The following is a 24,581-nucleotide window of genomic DNA, read 5'->3' as shown; positions in this document are numbered from 1 at the left end:
AGGAATATTTTCCTCACGACCACTACAGAGGCAGGTCGATCTTTGTTTCCGGGCACACAATGAGCCTCTCTCATCTCCGTGAGGCACATGCAACCTGCTGAGGACACAGCAGCATTTCTTCCCATAGGTAGAACTTTGTGGGCAGAATGGAAGAACTGGGCATATAAGGTGTGCGCATTTCCCACTTTATTGGTGATTTCACAACAAAGTTTTTCTTTTCTATTGTAAAGCACTTGAGGCGCTTTCATAACAGCGTGCATGTATACTTTATGGCCTCATCACAAGCAGCTACATCTTCTCAAAATGGCCGCACCGAAAAGCAATAAAGTGTCCTGGGCCTAATGCAGCTGATGCTGCGCTGATTGGCTGCCCTTGCTCTCTTAGCATCCAATCCTGAAGCCGGCATACGAATGCCGGCCCCCCAGCTCAAGGCCCCACTCCTCAGTCTCCTGTCAGTACCTGTCCGGGTCCAGGAGGCCTTAACCCTCTTCGAACTATGCTCCGTCCTCCTGACTATTTCCATAGGGTCATGGGATCCTAGGCTATCTACTCTTCTTGCAGTCATGAAAGTGAGCTTGGCTGACCTCCACCACTATCTCTCCTAATGTCCACTGTACCTTCTCTTCCTCTTTCCTCACTGCATCAAGACTTGTCTTTCTTCAGTGAACTTGTGACTACTAGGTACTTCGGATTTAGGCGTGTTTGTATTCCACCTGTGAACCTCCTGCATTTCATTGTGTTGTGCCTCCTTTTTTAAAAAAATCTGATCTAGGTGTGCTTGTATTCCACCTCCATTTTTAAAATGGGGTACAAGTGTGCTTGTATTCCATCTCTGTTTTTAAAATCGGATTTAGGTGTGTTTGTATTCCATCTCCATTTTTAAAATTGGATTTAGCGTTTCACTGTGCTGTGCCTCCTTTTACGTCTCCTACTAGGCCTCCTGGTGAATTTAGCTAGAACTGTACTGTGCAGCCACTCCTATTTTCTTTCCTGTCCAAACCTCTACCGACTTATGGCTCTCTCCATTTCTCCAATATTCTCTAAATGCTACACTATCCCCCCCTCTTTCACTAAGTCCGGTAGAAAAAAGCACAAAAAAGACATCACGAGTGCAAACCCTGGACTACCCATTGCAGACACCTATTTCTGCGCTTCCTCTAGAGTGGTTTTCACTGATATCCTCTTCTGTCCCCTCTTCAGATCTATGGCCCTCTCATCTTAGCTCTACTCTCTCTCCTTCCACATGCTCTACCATTAACGGTGGCACCAAGTGGGAAGTCCTCTTGGCTGGCTTCTCTTCCTCTTGCTGCTTCGTTAATGTCTATGACACTGGCACTATCCTGGTTCAGGGTCCACAACCCAACCTCCTCCTCTTTGATCGGATCCTGCTTTCTCTCAGTATCCTCCTTTCTCCTCCTGCATCTCCGCCTTCTACTCTCTCTCCCACTCCTCTGAATGATGTACCACGCCCCTGTACACCACCTCAGAACACCTTCAAAGGCACAGACCTCCTCCACCTGGCAACTCTTAACGCCCGCTCAGCCAACCATCACTCTGCTGACATCTGTCTCCTTCTTAAAGACATTGACCTCGACATTCTCGCTCTGACTGAGACTTGGTTCAATGGCAGCTCAGTCACTGCTTTTGACTCTCTCGTCCCTGAAGGCTTCAAGATCATCTCCAAGTCTCGACCTTAACGCACTGGCGAGGGGGGTTACCTTAATCTTCCTTGAGTGGGTTCCTGCTTTCATCTTACCTACCCACCTTTACTCTTCCTTTGAAAGCCTGGTTTGCAAGTTAGTCATCTCTCCCATCTCCACCCTTACGATTGCCACTATTTACCGGCCTCCAGGTGCCACCACCCTGTTCCTCTCTGAATGGGCTGACTTCTGCTCTTCCTTACTTTCATTCACATCCAACCTCCTCCTACTGGGTGACCTCAACATCCAATTGGACTCCCCAGGCTCTGCATCCATGCCTTTCACTGACCTCTGTGCCTCGCTTTCCCTCTCCATTCTCCTGTCTCGGCCAAACCACACACTCTGGATGCCCTCGTACACCTCCCTCTCTCTTTCCCCCCACTAGTCACCCCTCTCTCCTGGACTGATCCTTCTTTCCTCTCCTCCCACTTGTGTCTCCTTGGCCCCCTGACTGCCCCCACCCTGAAAATCCCACCGACCGCGTTTGCTAACCTCCGCTCGATGAAACGAGTGCCTGCGGCTGCCTTCGCTTCCACCTTCATCCCTCCTCACCCCTCCACCTCTGGCTCTGCCCTCAGCAACCTCCACCTCTCCATCACCAATACTCTTGACGTCCCGGAGCCAACCAAGTTCCAGTTACCCCAGTCATGAGGATCCGCCTGAAACCTGTCTCTAAGTGTAACACCTGGTACGACACCGAACTGGCTGCCCTTAAACGTAAGTACAGGGCAGCAGAACGGAAGTGGCAAACCTCAGGCTCATCCACTGACAAACTGGCCTGCCCGTGATCCAAAGGCAATACAGACACACCATCCGTGCCAGGAAAAGAGCCCACATTCAGGCACGGGTTTCCAGTGCATCCAATAACACGGCTGAACCTTTCAAGATCTGCAGGAACTAGCCAACCCCTCCTCAGTCTTCTCCTCCCCTTCTCCCTCCCAGGCCCTCTGCAATGCACTGGCCTCACACTTTGCCTCCAAAACCCAGGACATCTTTACCACTCTTGCTACTCTACCTCAGAACCCTTCCACCCCCCCCCTCCTCCATCCTCCTTCACCCCTGTGACACCTGAAGAAGTTGCCAGAGTTGTCCGCTCCATGAAGACCTCTTCTGAGCAGGGTTCCCCCTGCTCCTCCAGGACCATCAAGGATAACATTGGCTCTCCTGCCCCTGCTCTCGCTTATTTCTGCAATCACTCATTCCTCACAGGATCGTTCTTCTCCTCCCTTAAGCACCCCGCTGTGTGCCTACTCCTGAAAAAACATTCATCAGATCCTACCTGCCTTGCCAACTACCACCCTATTTCCATCACTCCCTTCCTGGGGAAACTGCTGGAGAAGTTGGTTTTGCCCCAACTCAATTCACACACTGAGTTTGCTGCTGGTCTCCACAACCAACGATCTGGATTCCGAGCATCCAGAGGCACGGAAACTGCTCTTCTGAACACCCATGAAGAACTGCTCGCATTTCTCTGGACTCCAACTCCCCAGCTGTCCTTATCCTTCTCAATCTCTCCTCTGCCTTTGACACGTCAACCATTCCATCCTCATACAAAGGCTCTGGACTGGCTGACATCCTTTCTTACTGACCGCTCTTCCCAAGTCATCCTGGGCACCTTCTCCTCTCCTGCTTCCCTCTCCACCTTTGGTGTCCCCTAGGGTTCTATCCTCTTTAGCAACTACCTTGCTCTGCTTGCACACCTCATTGCCTCCTTCTCTTCCAACTTCCAGTGTTACGCAGACAACACAGCGCTTTTTCAGACTCCCTGCCGACCCTCTTACACCCTCCATCGTCCCTGACTGCCTATCTGCCATACAGTCCTGGTGCACCGCCAGTGATCTCTGCCTCAACTCCCGTAAAACTGAGATCCTTCCCATCGGGACCCCTGCTCCCTCCTTCTTCCCTTCATTCTGGCCTTCCTCTTTGGGCTCTCCAGCTGTGCCCTCATCTGAACCCAGAAACCTTGGAGTCCTCTTCGACTCCTCCACCTCTCACAGTCAGGACATTGCCAAGAAGTCCCACTTTCAGCTCTTACTTCTCAAAGGAATTCTCCCTTTTTCTCTCTTTCCCCTAGAGGCTCAATGTGACCCAAGCCCTGGTTCTCTCTAGGTTTGACTATTGCAATAGCCTCCTCCTGAATCTGTCTTCCACTCTGTGACACCTCCAGCTAATCCAGAACAGGGCAGTGAGACTTATCCTTGGCCTTAAGCCCAGGGACCGCATCTCTCCTCCACTAAAATGTCTTCACTGGCTCCCGGTTGCTGCACGGATTAAATTCAAATACCTCTGCATCGTCCACAAGGCGATCTGGGCCCCCGGGACACGCTATCTTCAACTTTATCTTACAAAATACTCCCCTTCTAGACCACTATGCTCCTCTGGCTGCATCTGTCTGTGTGTGAAGCGTTTACCCAAACAGAGGGCAGGGGGCTCCCTACCACGGAACAGCCTCCCCCTGCCTGTGCACCTTGAGCAGGATCTTCATAAATTCCGGAAGCTCCTTAAGACTCTCTCCTCTTTACCTCCTCCTTCCCTTCTTCTTTCCCCTGCTAATCCCACAGTTTCTGCGATTGGTGTCCTGGGCCTTTATGCAACCTCGGGGCCCTGACCTCCCTCATCCAATCGGTCCAACTCCCTATCTATCTGCACTTGCACTTACACCCTCCGCCCTGGTGGCTCACACTTATACCCCTCACGACTCCTGGCTGTGTAGCTCTCAACATTCCTAGCACTTAATCTGTGGCTCACCCATGAGCTCAGACCCCTCAGCGTTGACCCTCTGCCTTGTCCCTTGTTGCACTTCCACGTTCTGAATACTCACAAGGCCTAGTAGGTTAGTGTTGTTTTCCTCTCCTCCCTGCCCCCCACTGCTCTTATTGTGTTTTTAATTTATTTTAATTTATTTCCCCACTCCTGCTCCCTTCTTTTCCCTCTGGGCGCTTTGAAACAGTATTTTCTTATTGTTAAGCGCCTAAAAAGCCAACAATAAACGAACTAAACCAAACTAACTAAACCTGTTGGCTTTTCACCACTGTTTTTTCACTTGAAACTTAAGACTCCCGACTCCCTACAAAAGATATCTTCTTGGTACCTGGTACTTTTTAAGGCCCTTAGCCTACTTCCCTTAGCAAGGAAGGACTTTATTTTGCTTAACTATTTTTCACTTACTGTACTGCATACCGTTTTCACCAACAGTGAATGTATGTATGTATGTTTCTGAGGCTTGTGGATCTTCTTGGAGGCGCATGCTGTGCATAGGCCGACATCTAGAGGTAGGTAGAAATATTGCATTCTTTTTTTAAAATTATTATTTGGCATATGGTTTATTACAAACCTTTGCCATAAAACATACGTGTAGTTTCATGTTCTACAATTCGTCATGTACATTCATAATACATTCAGAATAAATACTAAATGTTAAGAAGGAAGTCTGCATTAAGAAATGCTGGTTTCAGAACTATGCAAATGTCACATTTTGAAGCTTTCAATCTTTCAGCACTTTACTTGGACAGCACATCCCATGTATCCGTGCTAAAGATTTCTTGTAGCATTTTTCCCAGAGCCAAGATTACTTTACAGTTTTTAGTTTCCCCCAGCATGGACCACCACACATCAACTTCATTCACGCGGTGATCGTTTACAAAAGATCCAAGGTATTGCATTCTTTTTTTTTTTGAGTTTCGAAATGGGACGTACTTGTAATACTATCCCTGCGTGTATTGTACCCATGATCCTTCACGCTTCAAGGTCCTTCATAGTTTTTGTCCGTCATCGTGGTTGGTTGCATATGCAGAGCTCATAGCCTAGCTACAAACATAGATTGCAGTTTAACAAATAATGATTACTTTTGTTTATATTTTGACAGTCGCCTTGACGATCGATCCTCCAACATCCGGTGACTACCATCTGAAGCTTTAACAAATGTCTCTTTCTCGACAGCCCGCTGCAGCCTTCACCAGGTTTCAGCCTTGCAGTAGGAAGAGCGGAGGGTGTCTCTGCATTTACATTTCTTTATAGAATGCCTCTTTCTGCTTTCTTCTCTACTGATTTCTGTCTAGCTGCCGCTAAATTCATACAATACTATTGAACTGACACCCTTTAAATTTTGTCCTTCTTGCAATAAAAAATGTCCCTGGAAAGATGCACACAGAGCGTGTAACAGTTGTCTTCCATGTGGTCACGCCGAACGGCGTTGCGATTCCTGTAAGCTTTTTAAGCCAAAAACGCTTAAGGACAGGTGCATCAATCAGTGGGCTGCCCATGCCATGCAGGCCGAATCACTTTTCCCCACCGGCGCTGTTGGGTCAGACGAGGAAGAACTTGGCAGCTACAGCTCCGTTTCGGAAGCCGAAGACTTATTTTAAAGGCAACTGCTCTTTCATCAAAGGTTTTGTCGAAAGAAATCAAACGCTTACGTTCGAAGCCTGCTTCACATTTGCCACATGTCTCTAAATCTACTGAAAAATCATTTGCTGGTCACAAACACTCATTGACTGCTGATTCAGACATGTCGAAACATGTTTCTAAATATAAACATAAAGAAAAACACACCAAATCACCACCACAGGCACCGACACAGCTGTCAAGCCCCCTGCTACCACTTCTGGAAACTCTTACACTACTTGCACTCTCTTCCTCTCCTACACACACAAGTACTGGCGCAGACCCAACTAAACACCTACTTTACCAAATCATCACGGAGGCTGGCAGCGTTAGTTGCGGCACACCGCATGATACTTGCACTCTTCTTCCTCCCTCCATCGCCTCACATTATCATACTTCTCCCCGTCCCTCCGAGCCCTCCCACGCCAGAACCACCAACTCTATAACCATTGAAATCTGGTCACTAAACAAGGCTGGTAAATATGATGCACCTGTGATGTGGCAACTTAAAGATGCAGGGACAGAATGCTCACTCAGATGGAGACTAGACTAGAGATAGCAACGATAGCATATCGGTTTGAACAGAGGACAGCTATGATTTGCGCACTCAGCTGGAGGTCCCTACCTAAGTATCAAAGGGCTTAACCGGGCACATAGAATGCTAAACCCATTGGTCACACTCGGGGTAGTGAGGAAATGCGCTAGTTCAACCGGGGCAACTGGGTACGGAATGCACTTTATTAGTTGTGGGAGTAGGAACAGAGTTACGCTAAGAAGCACTTCAACTGTTCTTTCTTTCTGGGACAAGAACAATACTATTGGTCTTGGCCATAGGCAAGATTAATTTTCTTTCTTTCTTATTGCACTCAAAGATAGGCACCAGCCAGGCTCCTCCACAAAGGTAATATGCTAACAGCACAAAAGATGCATTCGAATGACCAATCTACCATCATGAGAGACCTAAGAAAACAACACCGAACAAAAATCCACCTGTAACTTAGGTATGTTTAACTCGCACCACGTCTGTGGATACATGCCGCAGGCACGGCTCCCCATCCATGCACTCTAGAATGCAGCTATTGCTATGCAAATCCGGTCAAGCAGCTTGCATAGCCGTCCACTCTGAAACCCCTGACGTACCTCAACATCTCTTCCATTAGTATACAGCTACAATCTATGTAAAAAATTCTGTCTAGCTGGGCACACATCGAATGAATCTCCTGCACTAGCACTCTTTCCTAACCCACCAACAGCACCCACCCACGCACCTGACCTCGGGGCTGCTTAGTGGAGCCTAGCCAACCCCACTGAGTCCTAACCTGGCAGAGGGACACGCGTATCTTAAACTTGACTCTTAGAATCTCCCATACATGGACTTCGGTCCCCGAGGGCGATCCAACCACAAAGCGCATTGAGGCCATACAAATGGGGACAATGCGTTATATAAATGACAATTACTATACAGTACGTCTACAGAGACTTTGTCGAAGTCCCTATAAAGTAAAAGGTCTGTTCACTAGTATTTCCCCTTCTGTAGTTCCAAAAACAGGAACATGGACAAAAGAAAAATCTATGGATAGGGTATCTGAATTTGTAACTTTTATAGACAAATATCCCTCAGCCCCAATTCCTCCCACACACCCCAAGTCTCCCAGACTGCATCACCTCATGTCATCTATGGGGAGACTTCCAACTTCTTTCAAGATGATCAAGGTGATCTCTGTTAGGTGCAAGATCAAGGGGGATCAGGATCAGATTATTTGTCAAGGGGATGCTGGTCAGGGTACTTGGCCAGCAACTCCCACCCATGATACCCTGAATGAGCCAGATGTTTTTGGCGATGATGATCCTCTACAGCAGCCCAGGGACTCGTCGCCCATTGACGACCAACTCCTTTTTAATCTGCTTAAAAGAGCAGCAGAGCATTTTCAGATCCAAACAGAGTACATCTGACCCTGACTTTGTCGAGGACATCCTAAAGGTGAAAAAGGCTATTAGCCATTCTATTCCCCTCTTGAACTCTATTAAAAAGAGAATTGTGCCTTATCATCTCACACCACCACTCACACGGGCAGTAAAAGCTCAGATGGAGAAAATGTTCAAGCAGGCACCAATTGACTCCTATATATTCAGGGTCATGTGACACCTAACTCACTAGTGCTCACTACCACTAGGAAGGGTGCTGGAGTGGCACTGTCCAGTACCGAGGCACAACATGACAAAGAATGCAAGAAGCTTTAGGCAAGTGGGCCACTGCATCGTCAGCCTATTTGCCACTTATTGCCTACAATACTATGCTGTTAGCAAGCTACAGCAATGTCCACTGGGGGTTGCTCCACAGTAACTCGACAGACGTCCCCGAGCCACCCAAGTTCCAGTTACTCAACATCATTAAAGAGGGTAGACTCGTCACCCATAACATTTTTACTAAACAGCTTGGACTCTGCTGAAACAGCAGGAAGAGTCCTTGCACAAGGAATCTTATTAAAAAGGCCCTCTTGGCTTTGTATTTCTGGGTTCAAACCAGAAACTCGGGTCACTTTAATAAACAAGCCTATTGAGGAATCGGTCCTGTTTGGCAAGGCTGTCAAAGCTTTAGAGACATCGAAACAGGAACCCGACACGCTTACAACCCTAAGTTCCATTTCTAACAAGCCATTTGTCCAACACTGAGTTTCTAACACCTGCTGTTCCTTTCACTCCGGACTCGGGCATTCAGGGTTCTCATCTGGGTCCTCTCCTGGTACACACCCCAGGGTACACAGTCTACCTACCAAACCTCTCAACACTGTGGTTTCAGACGAGGCAAAGGTAGAGGTCAGAGTGCAGCCTCTAGAGGCTCCCCTACCAGCAAGCAACTTTTCCATCAAGGCTCCCTCCCGTGTATCTCCAGTAGGAGGTTGAATTGAATAATTCACCCATTCATGGGGGAGATAACCTCAGACCACTGGATGCGGTCTACTGTCTCAGACTGGTATTCTGTTGAATTTCTACTATAACCCTGTGACCATCCTCCAAAGCACAGAAGGATGTCACAAGAACATCAGCTCATCCTGCAAGAAGAAGTGCAGACATTATTTCAGAAGGGAGCCATAGAACTCCCCTTTCTAGAGGTAAGCAAGGGTATTTATTCAGCTTACTTCATTGTACCCAAAAAGGTCTTAACCATGTGTCCTGTGTTAGATCTGCATCCTGCAAACAAGATGTCAAGCCACATACCATTCAGGATGACTACCCTGCAGGTGTTAATACCTCTTCTACATGGCAACATTGGACATGAAAGATGCATACTTTCATATTTCAATGTTGCCAGCGCACAGAAAGTTCCTAAAATTCCAAGTGGGAAATGCTCATTATCAGTTCAAAGCACTGCCATTCGGCATTTATTTTCTTTATTCGTATTTATAAAGCGCACATCAGCCCTTGTGCATCGTGGCGCTGTTACAGGTAGGCTTACTTGTTACAAGGGAGGAAAGGCATTGCAGTTACAAAGATTATACAATTGGTTCTTACTTAAAGTTACATATGATTATGCATTTGATTCTTTCTTCAAGTTACAGAGAAAAAGTTGCATTTCCTATTTGACATAAGGTTTCATACATTGAGTAGTAGGGTAGACTGAGGTGAGGGGCAATTCTTATATGAATGGCATGGTTTTGAGGAATTTGCGAAAGGAGAGTAGCAACGGTTCTGCTCTGCTCTGAGAGTGTTGGGTAATGCATTCCAGAGTTTAGGAGCTATGTAGGGGAAGCTGATGCCACCAGCGTTGGTTCTTTTTATGGCAGGTACGCAGAATTGGTTGGCGTGATGGCTTCTTTTCGGACAGGCATAGGTGTTCTTGATTATGGTTTCTGATAGGTAGGAGGGGGATCGAGATTGATGCATTTGTGTGTGAGGATTTTGAAGTTGATCCTTTCTTTAACTGGGAGCCAATGCGCGTCTCGGCTGGCCTGAGATATGTGTTCATTTTTAGGGATATGTAGTGCAGCGCGGAGCGCATTGTTCTGTACTACTTGTAGCCTATTGATGTTTTTTGTGGAGGTGCCTGCAAGAAGGGCATTGCAGTAGTCGAGTTTTGCTCCTGTTGTGGTTCTTACGATGGAGAGGCAGTTCTGAGTGGGAAGGAAGGGTTTAATAGCATAGATCAGTTTGGTGGTGAGGGCTGATGCAGAGGAGATGGCGCTGACCTGTCTTGTCATTGAGAGAGTAGCATCTATGTGGACTCCGAGGGTTTGTACAGAGGTAGAGACTGGTATGTTTGTGTTGTCGATGGTGAATTGGGAGTATTTAAGGTTGAGTTTGGAGAGGGTTTCCTTGGGGCCTAGGATGATAATCTCGGTTTTGTACCCGTTGAGGCAGAGACCATTGATTGCCATCCAGGTTTGTATGGTGGTGTATATCTGGAATAGGGCTTCTGCATCTTTGTCGTAGTCCCCTGTGAGAGGGAGGAGGACTCGGTTGCCGTCGGCATAGTTTGTGTAAGCTATGCCGAGCGCATCCAGCATGTCAGAGGGGTTTGGTGAACAGGTTGGAGAGAGCGGGAGCAGTGCATGAGCCTTGGGGGACTCCACAGTTGATAGTGGATGGGGCTACATTGGCTTGATCAGAGTAAACATTCATAGCTCTTCCTTCTAGGAAGGATGAAATCCATGAGGAAGCTTTACATGAGAAGTGGGCTGCGTTAGATAGGTGGGATGTGAGGATGTTGTGATCGATGAGGTCAAACGCTGCGGAGAGATCAAGGAGGAGGACGAGTGCAGGGTTGCCTTTGTCCATTATTTTAGTAATTTGGTTCTTTAGTTCTAGGAGTGCAGTTTCTGTGCCATGTCCTTTGCGGAAGCCTGACTGTCTTCTGCCGAGGATGGCGTTGGATTCCAGGTAGTGTTGGATTTGGACGTGTGCTGCTTTTTTGAGGATCTTCAGGAGAAAGGGGACAGTGGTGATTGGGCGGTAGTTGTTGGGGCATGCAGGGTCTAGAGTGTTTTTTTTTTTAAAGAGTTGTCGAACCCAGGCTTCTTTCAGGCTTTGTGGTACAATTCCAGTGGAGAATGAGGCATTGATGAATGCTGTAATGATAGAGACCAGGGATTCTGCGCATTCTTTAATGGTCGGGGGGACAGATGTCCCCCTTTACATGTGGACGGTTTGATGTGTTTGAGGATGTCAGTGACTTCCTTCTCTGTGACGTTCCTGAATAGGAATGGAGGGATTTGATTGATAGGATTGGGTGGGAGGGTGGTGGAGGTGGTTTTTGTTTGGGAAGGGAGTTGCGCTGAGCTAGTATTTTTTCTTACAGCATTTTCACTTTAACAGTGCTACCTGAATGTTGGAGCACCAGGTTTCCTCCTTGATGATTTCATCAGGCCTGGGGGTCGGGGTGATGAGGTCTTTAAAGATCGAGAATAATTCTTTGGATTTGGAGCTGGCTTTAGAGATCCTCTGGTTGAAGGGTTCTGATTTGGCTGAGAATATGTCTTTTTTGTATGAGGAGGCGATATCTTTGAATTCTTTCAGTGAAGATTGATTGGGGGTGGTTTGCCATTTTGTTATAGCTTTGCGTTTATTAGTGCGCAGTATGGCAAGTTCTTCTGTGAACCATGCATTGGAATGAACAGATTTTTTTTTTCTTTTTTTCTTCTAAGGGGGCTAGAGACTCAATAGCTTGATTGAGGGCTTGGGCGTAGGGGTTGGCCAGCGATATGGGGTTGTTGGAGAAGGGGTAGTTTAATTCTTGGATGTTGAGGAGTGGTGTGAGGATGATTTTTGTGAGTTTTTTTTGAGCTTCTGACTTTAGCCGGTGGGGCATATGATGGTAGCTTTCGAGTGGGGGTGCTGGGAATAGCGAAGTGAATACAGTGGTCATCAGACCATGGGAGGGCTTTTATATTGGTGATGGTGGACGAACAGTTGTGGTCTGCGATCCAGTCAATGGATCTGCCTTTTTTTTTTTTTTTTTTTTTTTTTTTTTTTATTGTAAGATATAGTTTATTACAACTTTTCCCTCTCATTTTGTTATCCAATTTACTCTTAAAAACAGCATATCACATTTCGGGGATGCTACTTAAACTCAGCCAATTCTTTCCATTTTTGTGTTCCAGATTTGTCCGTAAAGTCAGCCATTTCTTTCTATTTTCTTTTTTAACTCAGGATTTTATCCAGAAAGTTTATGACTGAACATGTTAAGTGCACCGAACTCCCACTTAATATACAAAACCACCAGTCCTCCATATTCATGTTCATCGGTGCAAATTTACCGAGATGCAGTGTTCTCTGATCATTAAGCAAAGGGCATTCTATTATTAAATGTTTTATAGATTGTGTTTTGGCCACACAGTATCTACAGTTATCATCCTTTGTGTCCTGATCATGTCTCAACAACAACATTTCTTTACATTTAATGGCGTTCATTCGCAGTCGAAGAAATCCATTGCGATGATGTCGCGACGGAAATTGTATTAAATACGTAGGCATTTTGTTCAGTTGTTCATTGTAGGCCCGAGCTCTGGTGCTGTTACTAGTCTTTCAAACTTGGCCAAATTTTGAATCCACGCCCACTGTTTTAGCTTTCTTTTTGCAATTTGCGGTTGCGCCACCAGAGTGTCCATTGGTATGTCGGCTGCTTGCAAAATCGCCTTTAATCCTTTGAACCATATCAAGAGTATGCCAGCATAAGATCTTTTATTGCTTGGAGCTAGTATTTCATACGCCGGTTCGGGATTTGGGGTTGTCATCTTTCTTAGAAGTGCCATGGATTTCCATATCACAGTTGCATATAGTTCGTCTAATGCCAGCTCATGTCTAATGATGGTCATTGATATGTGTTTTGGCAACCTTAATATTCGTTTCCAAAATATCCCTTCCAATTGAGCCCAAATTCTATGGTCTAAATTCCACCCTGCTTCAGCGCCGAAGGTAATAGCAGGTATTACTTTTTGCAAGTAGAAGGTCCGTACTGGTGTTAGGATACATTTTCCATATAGGCTGTGTATTCTGGCACCTTGTAAAGCTAGAGTTTTCATGCGCCGGACGATATCTTGCACCCAGCTCCATTCTCGTATTGATTTATTAATCATGATCCCTAAGTATCGAATTTCAACAATTTCTTCGATCACTGTATTATCGATCCTCCAATGGAAATTTTTGTTTCTGGGTCCTTTTGATAGACCAATTTTCATAATTTTTGTTTTTGTGACATTTATTTTTAGGTCGTTGTCATTCATGTAAGACTGCAGCTTCGCAAGCAATCGTTGCAACCCTATCTGGGTGGAATCAACCAAAACTAAGTAGTCAGCATAGGTTATACAGCTGATATGGTGTCAATTGATCTTTGGAGGAAAGCACTTTACATCACTCAGAACCACAGGCACATCTGCAATGAACAGTTTGAATAAACATGCAGCGATGGGGCAGCCCTGTTTCCCCCCTTACGAGTCTTGATTGCTTCTGATAGTTCTCCTTTTTCATTTATCCTAATTCGGATTGATGTCATTGTATGAAGTGCTTTTATCGGCTGTAACAGATTTTCCGTGCAGTCCCAGTTTTTTCATTTCTGCCACAGCCTCTCACAATTTATTGTGTCAAATGCTTGATGAATGCCAAAAAAAGATTTGACCTTTTTTCTAGAGCTTCTAGTTTTAGCAGATTTAAAAGCGTCAAGTTGATTTCAGTCCCAACACCCTTTGTGAATCCAGTCTGACGACAGTCAGTGAGTCCTTTCTTGGTTGCCCAGGCTATTAATTTCTGCTGCAAGAAATTTGCAAATATCTTGCCAATTGTGTCGAGCAGGGCAATCGGGCGATAGTTGGCTGGATCAGCCCGATTGCCCTTCTTAAAAATCGGAACAATTATTGCCGTTGTCCACGAAGTGGGAATTCTCCCAAGATCTGCGATTCTGGAGAACAGTTTTGCAATAAAGATGGACCACTCATGCTTGTGTGCTTTAAGCATCACGTTAGTTATGCCATCTGGCTCACCAGCTCTCAAGCTTTTTAACTTGGCAATTACAGCACTTATGTCTTCAGCAATCTCGCTAGAGTCCCACCTTACAGCACCTTCCTCCAGTGCAGTCGACATTATTTCATTGGTCTTCGAAAACACTTTATTGTAGTGTTTTTTCCAGTCGCTTTCAGCCACTCCACTTGACATCATATCAGCTTGAGTTCTAGTGCCTCTGTTCAAGATGTGCCAAATCTCTCTAGAGTTGTTTGATTTTATTAGAGACAGCATCACCTCACCTCGTTATTGGTCACACAAAAAAGAGAAAGCTTTTACCCAATTCCGATATTTTTGCTTCCATTGTTTGATTTGTCCCTGAGCACCAGTGCCGCCTTGTACTTTTAATTTTCGTATTTCCTTATATGCTTTCTTTTTTTCCTCTTTTACCCTCGTGCTCCATTCGTGAGTATGTATTTTGGTAGTTTGTATCTTTAATAGCGAACTCGCATTTTGGCGCGGTAGAAGTGCTATATAATTTACTGAATCTCTGGCAAATTTATCCAGCTTTTGAAAGTTATTGGTCAATTGGCTTATTTGTTGTTCACTTACTCTGAGCCTATTTTGCCCATTATTTACCTCCATGACTTGGATCAAGGTCGATATTTCCAATTTTCGAGGTAACTGCATGGCCATTACCAGTGCGTCATGGTCGCTGTTTGTGGTCGATGTTATTTTCAAACTCTCGATTTTGTTCCAGACATTTTTTGAGATCCAGATATAGTCCAGTATCTTCTCATATAGCCCATGTTATGCCAGGTGTAGTTCGGAGGTATGTCACCATTTACCTGTCCGTTGGCCATGTTGCAGTCTCGTGCCTCCATTTCGGCATCCCATATTGATCTTCTTGAGTGGTAATTTTGCGCTTCCTTCCTGATCTCAATAATAGGGTCTCTGTTTGCATCGAACCATGTAATGTTCATGTCCCCACATACGATTATGTATAGGTCATGATGAATTGTTTGTTGTTTGTTGATAATCGCCATTACAGATGATACAAACTTTTCAGAGGTTATCTGAACTGGATTCCAGTACACGTTCATTAGCAGCAACTGCTGCAATTTCTTGGTTCTATCGGTAGAATGTTGAATCAGAGTACTTTGAACAAAGAAATTTGGATTTTCTGTTTCAATCACTTCCCAATTTGTCCCAATTTTGATCATTGTTATTAGCCCTGAAAATGGACGGCCTTGGGAATTTTTCCCTGCTGGGTTTAACAGAGTCACATAGCCGTCTTTCACCGGCGGGCTTCTCAGCCACATTTCCTGGAGGCATATTGCGAAGTTGTTACTCAGGTCCACAGGAAAATCATCATATAGATGTCGGAATCCTCGTGTATTCCAGGACATCAGTGTAGAGCACGATTCCGCGGTGCTCTGATTTAGCTAATGGTTTCTCACGCCAGTCTTACTTTTGCCAGATGATTGTTGTGAGTTTGGCGCCGTATTCAGATGTTGCCTTAGTTCGTCTCTGCGCTGATCATTAGTAACCCCATTCAAAAGTTTGTTGTTGTTACTGGCTTGTTTTGTTTGTGTGTCACACATATCTTCCGAAATCTCGAAGCCCAGAAACAGTAATTCTTCTTTTGTGGCCATTATGGTCTTTCGTAAGGCCTGAGATTTTATGTGCAGGTAGAATCTATCAGCTCGTTCTTCTGATAAGTATTCAACGATGGAAATGTCTAGAGTGGACACTGTCCTCAGAGCCGGTACTGAGTGCAGAAGTTAAATTATATTTCCTCTGTTTAAATTGACATCATTATCATCTTCGAATACATTCACAACATGAATTTTCCAAGCCAGTGGCTTGGGGTCCACCGGTTTTTGTTGTTCAGCTTGTCTTGTTTCTTTCTGTCTTTGTGCTGCCATTAATTTCGGATTCAATTTCACTGGCATCTTTGTTTTCTGCTTTTGAGCAACCAGTCCTTGGCTTTCCCCAATTCTTCCTTGACTAACTGCTGGAAATGCATTTTCTTGTCTGGCTGCAGCTCCTCTTTGTATGTCTCCCGGTGCTGCCACTCTTTCAGTTTCTGCACCTTTTTGAATTTTTGCAGTCCAACGATTTGAGGTTGACTCCTCGGCCATTGTGTTCTGCCTGTCCATTTCAACATGGCAAGAGGGACTCACCTCTTGACACTCAGCGCTGCTACCCTCCTCATAATCCTTGGTGTAAATTGAAAGATTACATGGGTCTTCAGATGAAGTCACTGATCGGATTGACTGTGCCTCAGAATCTAATCTCTTTTTTTTTGGATTTGCCGAGTTTACTTTCGTCGTTACATCATCTGTCTTTCTCATCCCGTCCATTTGTCCTGATTTAGCGGACCCCACAATTTTTTCTCGCACAAATAGACTTGGTTTAGCAGGTGTTGATAGGTTTCTTATGAACTTTCTTGAATTACTAGTCACTTTATTCGGCGCACAATTTTTCTTGTTTTCCTTTTTTTTTTATTTGGGCCAGGTCCCACATCTTGAGTTTTCTGCTTCTTCCGGGCCGTTTCAGTGTTTTAGCTGCCCCACTGAATATTCCAAAAGACATTTTTGAGGTTGAGCAATGAGCAACTACGGGGGACTTTTGCATGGGATCTTTATAAGGAGTCTCCATGTTTGACTTTTCAGCGGGCGTGTCAGGCATTAAAGGCGTTTTGGTTACACGCTCATTTGTGTGGGTGTTACTAGCCCCAAGAAATTTTGAGTTTGCACTCTGAACAGATTGTTTACTGCTCTGTGCGTTGGGAGGCTGTGTGGTATTCGCTACAGGGGTTAAAGGGATGGTCTAGTAAAATGTTTTATTTAAAAAATAGATAGGCAACATAAAAAAAAATACTAGCATTCTCTTTTTTAAAAGTTCCTATGTAAAATTTTGAGCTATTCAAGCTCAAAATTCGCAAACGCAAGCACATGGGCGCATCCATTTTGTGAAATGGAGGCCCTCCTGTGCTGGCTTTTGCTTTTGCGGCACTAATGAAGGAAAAGCCAGCCAGCTGTAGTAAACAAAAGCTACCGCTGGGTGGCTTTCCCTTCATTAGTGCTGTAGGCGGAGGACGGGGACCGGAGACCAGAGCAGGAAAGCTGCAGCTGAATCTCGGTAAGTGCTATTTTTTTTTTTTTTTAAATAAGCACTAGCTGCGTTTTTTTTTCTAAGTTTTCCAGGCTGGAGGAAAACTTACTAGACCATGCCTTTAAGCTCTTTAATCCCCGTGAAGCACGTGCAGATTGAGCACCACTTTCCTGTGCGTTCATGTTAGGAATCATTGGAGGCACCTCAGCTTGAATGTTTGACTGTGTTGCAATGTTTGAGACGCTGCATTTCTTTGACCAGTCCGTGTTCGACGTGTTCTTTGAAATGTCGATCATTTGTTTCATGCACCCAAGCATAGCGTCCATCAACGATTTTTTTTCCAGAATGTCCTTTATGGCTGCATCATTCAGTCTGTTTTGCCACAATATAGAGATTGCTGCCTCATTGTCCAACCGGCCTTGCAGCATTGTAGTTAACATTTCCATTTTTGTTAATTTTTCATTTAATTGTCCCAGCATTGCCCCATTATTATGTATTGCTTCATTTACATTTTCATAGAGCTTGGTAAAGGGAATTAGCTCCAGCGACGTCGCGGCCAATACATTGTTATGAATCTGTATGGACGCCGCAGCCGACAAATTGGATTTTAAAAAAGCCTCTAGGTCAGCATGCATACGTTAATTTTCTTTATTCGTGCTACTCGGCTCCAGACCGCCTTGAACTCCAAGTCCCACCATGCCCAGCGACCGCTCACCGGATTCATTCATTGCGGTCCACGTCTTCGGCGTAGAACAGTGAGACAAATGCCTTGGCGGTAAGCTTTTTTCCTTGATACATTGCGAAGGCATGTTGGATCGATTGATCTGTACTTTTCCCTTTGCACCTTGTCAGAGTTGTCGAGCAGACACTGGTTCCACGCTTCGACTCAAGTGTTCATGTTGCGCATGTGCTGAAGTGTGTGTTTGTGGGATTTGTAACAAACTTCCTGCTTCGGCTGACTGCCATTGTTGTGGCTCCAAGCTTAGTCTTGACTGTCTGTCATTATTTTTACTGGGTTTGGAGAAGCTCTCCGACAAGCAATCTTTCATTTTCTCAAAGTCTGCTTTAAGGCGCTCCGTTAGTCTGGCTTCCCGCCCGGCAAGGTCAAATCCATTAAAATGTGTAATTGATTCTCTTGGCTTTACTGGTAACGTTTTTGTAATGAGCTGTGGTATGTCACTAGTGATCTTGCTTGGCGCGCCGGCATAGTTTTTCTCCAGTGGTGATTTCGCACATCTATCAGGAAGCGTGGTATTCGTTTTTTCAATGTTTCTTTGATTCTTTATTTTAGACAGCTTTCCTGAAGCGTGTGGCTTTGTGGCGGCAATGTTTTCACTGCCCGCCTTTGTCTTCTCCGGGAAAGTGAATTTAAGAAGTTTTAAGTCCGTGAGAGTCGGGGGAACTTCCATCTCCAACAGCTCGATGTCAGTTACATCGAACGGAGATTGAAAGGCTGGAATATTGACTTCAATCACTTTCACTCTTGCATCCGCGTTTGTGTCCGCGTTCATGTCCATATTGCCATCTGCCTTCCTGTTTTCACCGCTGGGCTCAGCCCCCTCGAGAACAGAGACCTCCGCCTCTGCGCATGGAGCACTTGCCGCGGCGTTAACAGATACATCCTCAACATTAGCATTAAAAGCAACTGCCGCCTCATGTTTCTTTAAGTGACTTGCTGGCCTCATTCGCTGGTTTATGGCGTGCAAACTGTCCATTGCGATTTGCGCAAGGGAGGGAATGGTTGCTTTTAAGAGGCCAATACTTTGGGATCTTTGAATTGTAGGCAGCGAGTCCTCGCGCTGCTCATGCTGCCCCTTTGACCAATCATACCCTCCCCAAAACGCATGTTAGTTCTGGCTCATCGCCTTGTGGGCGCAACATGTTATCATTCATAGCACTGTCCCGCACTGCAAAGATTGCTTTAATTTTGAGCGAATCTGCAGCCCAATTTCGGCCATATGTTGGCACTTACCTCTGCTTTCAGCTGCGGACTGCTGCAGACTGAACTCTGCGCATGAACACTGCGCGCGCTCCGCACTTGCCTGGAGTATTTGAAGGCAATGGAGCTTGTTTTCCTTAAAGGTACGGGAAAGCACAGTTCAAAAACCAGTAGCCCAGTATCTGCAGCTCCTCTCAGCAACACCACTGCTGCAGACTGAACTCTGCGCATAAACTCTGCGCGCGCTCCGCACTTGCCTGGAGTATTTGAAGGCAATGGAGCTTGTTTTCCTTAAAGGTACGGGAAAGCAAGGTTCAAAAACCAGTAGCCCAGTATCTGCAGCTCCTCTCAGCAACACCACTGCTGCAGACTGAACTCTGCGCACGAACTCTGCGCACGAACTCTGCGCACGAACTCTGCGCACGAACTCTGCGCACGAACCCTGCGCACGAACTCCACGCTTGCCTGAAGTATTTGAAAGCAATGGAGCTTGTTTTCCTTAAAGGTACAGGAAAGCACAGTTCAAAAACCAGTAGCCCAGTAGCTGCAGCTCCTCTCAGCAACACCACTGTCGCAGACTGAACTCTACGCACGAACTCCGCCTTTGCAGTGGGTGGCTTCAGTGATTTTATGGTCAAGTTCCTAGGATAGTTCCTTGGCTAGTGAGGCCGCTGCTTTGTCCTTTGGGTCATGCAGACCTAGGTTGAGATCACATAACAGAATGGGTTTGGTTGATCTTTTTAAGTTGTTCCCTAAGGCTTGAAGGAGGTGCTTTCGAACGTCAGGAGAGGAGCCTGGTGGCCTATATGTAATGAAGATGTTAATGGTGCAGTTGGGTGAGAGTGACATTTTGGCAGTGAGGAGGTCGGCATTATTATTCCATTCTTGGTTGCATAGTCTAACGGTGAGGGTATCCTCGAAGATGAGGGCTACGCCACCACCTTTGGTTGTCATACAGTCCTGTCTCAAGATAGTGTAACCTGTAGGGAGAGCAAGGGAGATGGAAGGGCCTGAGGCCTCGTGCAGCCAGGTTTCTGAGATGGCCATTAGGTCTAGGTTATGTGTGGTGATGAGGTCATTGATCTCTAGTGCATGAGCAGGGAGGGAGAAAGCATTGATGAGTGCGCAATTGAGATCATTGTGGAGTGTATTGGGTGAACAATGTGCATGTGTGGTATTGTTGGGAATGTGGTAAGTGGTAGGCGGTTGACTGAGCGGAGGGGCGAGAGTAGGGCTGTGTACCATCTGGTGGTTGATCGGATGTTGTTTGGGGAGGTGGTGGGAGGGATGACCTGGGTGTGTAAGGTGGGTGGTGGTACGAGAGCTGAGTCTGGAGTTCCTCATGTGCGTAGTAGGAGGAGTGCTGCGGTGTAGAAAATGTGATTTGGTGCGCGCTCTGAGTCTGAGGAGCCTAGGGTGAAGTAGGGTATGGACCTTGGGGTTGGTGGTGTACAGACTGGGCTGGGGGTTCAGTCTGGGTGTAGAGGTGGTTTTTCCCAAATGGCCCTGGTCTGGGTATGTGGTAGACATGTTGGCCAGAGGGTGAGTGTTGTGAGCATAATAGAGAGGATTGTGAAGTGGAGTGTGGTGCGTGGTGGAGAAGTTGCGGGCTGGTGTTATGTGGAGTGATGCATTGGTGCAAATGTGGAGACAGAGTGTAGATGAAGTTAATCTAGCAGTGAAGTTGCAGGAAAGTACTGTGTGCAGAAGAGTGGTTGAGACTACAGTGGCAGTAGAGGAGCAGTTATACAGAGGTACTTCAAGTATCTCGATGTATAGGACAGTTACCAGGCGGGTAATGGCTCTGCGTTAGGATTGGGCATGTAGTCGTGTACCTAATTGGCTATTAGCAATGCCAGGCGTGATTGCGAGAGTGGATATACTAGTCTATTGTAGTAGTACAGTCATACATATAGTACAAACATAGGATTTACAGGATCTGCATGAGTCTGAGTACAAGAACTAATAGGTTATTTGAACAACATAGCATTTTCATAGAGTTGCACAGTACACATTTTGCTTGATTATACAGCGTGATGATCTGGTGGAGGCAGTGGCTGGCTAAATGGTGGGGTACGCGTTATGTCCCACTTATGAGAAAAAGATGCTAACAGTAGGGTGATGGCGTAGGGCGGTATAATATCAGGCAGTGTGTGTACAACAGGTTAATAGACCGTACATTACTCGAGTGTATAGCTACTGTCTTTCAGGTCTGTGGACGCGGAGGAGTTCAGGTTGGCTGGGCAGCAGCGTTTTGGATTGCAGATGGGGGACAGCCTGGCGGTTGGATAGTGAAAGCATTAATGGCTGTGAAGTTATGCAGATGGATTCAGACTCACCAGTAGGGAAGGCTCTTGGTGAAGTGAGGCTGTGAGCTCGACAGGCAGCGTAACGGAGCCTAGCGCCTGTTGCCCTCTGTCAGCTCGGTCAGCAGCCTTGATCTACGGCCTTGGGTCGTGAGGCCGGCTGCGCCTTCCGGCTGATGCTGGTTGGTTAAGGGAGTATGCAGCAGCCAATCAGCAGAGAGCAGATGCCGCGATGAGGAAGTGCGGTCAATTCGGCGATCGCACCTCCATTGAACAGTGTAGAATGCCGCGTGGGTGCCGATGGCATCTGGATCAGTCAGGATGGTGGGCAGATGCTGAGAGCAGGTTCCTGCTGGGCTACGGAACATAGCAGATTAACTGTAGCGGACAGCTACTTGGATCATACGGTGAGGGGTGCCACTGAAAGTGGGGATCTAGGCAGTTACAAGCTGCAGTGGCCTTACCTCCACGGCAGTGGTGAGGGGCTTCTCCTGCAGCGCGGGATGCGGCCGAGCTCCTGATCATGAAGGAAAGGCATAGCCTCAGCGCTATCAAGGTTCTAGCAGTTGTGGCAGCCCACCTTCACAGAACGTCCATACCAGTGTATCCTTATCTAGACGACTGGCTAATTAAAGGAGACACACCTCAAGCGCGCCTCAAGAACACACAAGAAACCATCAATTTACTGTTCTCCATCAACAAGAAAAAATCAAGTCTTGTGCCCAGTCAAGTCAAACAATTTCTGGGGGCTTTAATCTCGGGGCTTTAATTCGGACAGAAGACAGTTTTGTCTTCCCATCAAATGAGGAGGTCCAAAACATGCAATTCCAAATTCCACAATGTATAGACAGTTGTCAGATAACCGTACGCAAGGCTATGCGCCTGCTCGGAAAGATGGCTTCCTGCCTCTACCTAGTGCCTCACGCCGGCCTGCATCCAATGCAAGAGTGGCTTGCAAGACAGTGGTTGCTGGCAAGCAGTCAGTGGGATGATCTAGTGGTTGTCTCGCAGTCTCTAGTTCTGTCTCTGCAATGGTGGTCAACGGAGAACCTTCTCAAAGGGAAATCATTCACCACACCAGCAATAGAGCCCCCTCTTACCACAAATGCTACCCTTTCAGGATGGGGAGCACATTATCTCCATCATACATCACACAGTGTGTGGGCTCAGACACTAGCAAACGAGCACATCAATTTGTTAGGTTCTGGCAGTGTTCAAAGCTCTAAAAGCCTTTCAAGACCAGTTACAAGGGAAAACAGTTCAAGTCCTAACAGTCAGCACTACAGCCATGTTTTCTGTAGCCTTCGTGTATCTTCTTTCTGTCCCAAACTTATATGTGGCGCAGTGTCTTTCCTTCTATATTGAAAATGCTTTTTCATTACGTAATGACCTATTAGAAGTGGTAACCTCTTGGGTTATTTTAATGTTTTGAACATGGTTAGAACCACCCTCTGTGCAAGATTGTAAATTTGACTCTTTTTGTCTCTTTTTTTAATTACTCATTTTATTAATGATTATGCATATGCACATTTTGTTGCTCTTTTGCACAGTTTGATGGAACTTCATGCTCCAAATAAATTTATTGTATCTATTTATAAACAAACAGATCGGGACACACTCTCCAGGTCTGTTCAGACTAGCCCAAAACACATGGAATTGGGTGCTGAACCACATGTTCCTCCTTTCCCATTCCGTTCCAGTGGAACTCAGTCTTCTAGCAGACGTCCTCAGCAGAAACGTACAACTACTCATAGAGTACGAATGGCAGTTGAACGCTGACATTTTACACAACGTCGTCACAGAATTGGGCCATCCACATATAGAGCTATTTGCAACACTTGAGAACATGCAATGCCCAGACTTCGCCTGCAGATATACCCTCACAAGATCCAAGGGGAACACCCTGTGGATGAATTGGTCAGGGAGATTTGCCTACGTCCCACCTCCCTATGCCTCTCCTCAACAGGATAGTCCACAGGATAGACCAGGAAAAAGTCAAACTTATCCTAGTAGCTCCAATGTAGGTCCGGCAAACCTGGTACTCACACCTAATGAAGATGTCTTTGTCCCCCAGTCAAGCTTTCATGCCCATTCAACATGCTGTCCTAAGATCAGGGATCAACACTGCATGATGTCCTCAGTCACTGAATTTGGCAGCTTGAGTTTGGACATTTAAATCTTCCTCAAAGATGTATGGGCATTCTCAATGAAGCACGTAAACCTAATACCAGACACTGCTATTTCAATAAGTGGAAATGTTTTGTCATTTGGTGTAGACCAATGCGCATCAATCCTATTGACTGCACACCTTTTCAAATTGTTCTATACCTACTTTACCTTCTAGATTCAGGGCTTGTCTTTAATTCACTTAGAGTACATCTAGCTGCTCGGTCTGCTTACACTACCTCTCAAAAGAAAATGTCTTGGTGGAAAGTCCCGATCATTAAAGCCTTTATGGAAAGGCTCAAAAGATTATACCCACCGATTTCAAATTCAACCCCCAGATAGGACTTGAATGTAGTCCTTACTAAACTTATGGGCCCTCCTTTTAAACCAATGCATAAAACCACTCTTAAGTGCCTTGCTTATAAGACTGATATTCCCGTGTTCATTACCTCTAGAAGGAGGTTAAGTGAAATGCAGGCGCTCTCAGTTGAAGATCCATTTATCACCATTCACAAGGACAAAGTGTTTTTATGCACACAGTCAACTTCAAGTTCCATGTCAATCAGTCTATAGAACTCCCGTCATTTTTCCAAAACCCTACAAATTCAGCAGAGAGAAGCCTCCATACATTAAATGTCAGATGAGCTGTAATGTATTACTTAAATACAACTAAACCAATACGGAAAATAGACCAGTTCTTTGTTTCAATAGCCACTGTCAGAGAAGGGGATCCTGTCTCAAAAGTCGGCTATTTCAAAATGGTTTGTAAAATGCATCCAAATGTGTTATTCCCTTTTAAAGAGAACTTTACCCTTTATGCCCAGAGCACACACTCCTCGAGGCACAGCGGCTAGTTTAGATTTCATTGCAAATGTACCTTTAGACGCCATTTGCAAAGCAGCTATCTGGAATTCAATGCACACCTTTGCACAGCATTACTACTTGGATACACATTTTAAGTGATTCACAGGTGAGCCAGGCGGTGTTAAAACATCTTTTTGCAGCGATACCTTCTAACATCCCACCACTATCTCC

The 24,581-nt window shown here is 45.8% G+C and overlaps 1 protein-coding gene across 7 annotated transcripts in view; it reads left to right on the top strand.

The window, feature by feature from the left end:
• Window positions 1–24,581, top strand: part of MAPK8 (mitogen-activated protein kinase 8) — a 956,840-nt gene that overhangs the window by 902,397 nt on the left and 29,862 nt on the right. The window contains exon 13 of one of the 7 annotated variants that reach the window (XM_069611176.1): window positions 5,566–5,780. The exons of the other annotated variants lie outside the window; for them this stretch is intronic. Coding sequence (XP_069467277.1) covers window positions 5,566–5,618 — 53 coding nt within the window. The 3' untranslated portion in view covers window positions 5,619–5,780. Of the gene's footprint in view, window positions 1–5,565; window positions 5,781–24,581 lie in introns of those variants that run through there. 7 annotated transcript variants of the gene reach the window in all.

Source organism: Ambystoma mexicanum, chromosome 8 (assembly GCF_040938575.1).
Source record: "Ambystoma mexicanum isolate Mex_15411 chromosome 8, UKY_AmexF1_1, whole genome shotgun sequence".
In the NCBI taxonomy this organism is placed as follows: Eukaryota; Metazoa; Chordata; class Amphibia; order Caudata; family Ambystomatidae; genus Ambystoma; species Ambystoma mexicanum.
Note: the sequence above shows the minus strand (reverse complement) of the source record. Positions and strands in the feature narration are given on the sequence as shown.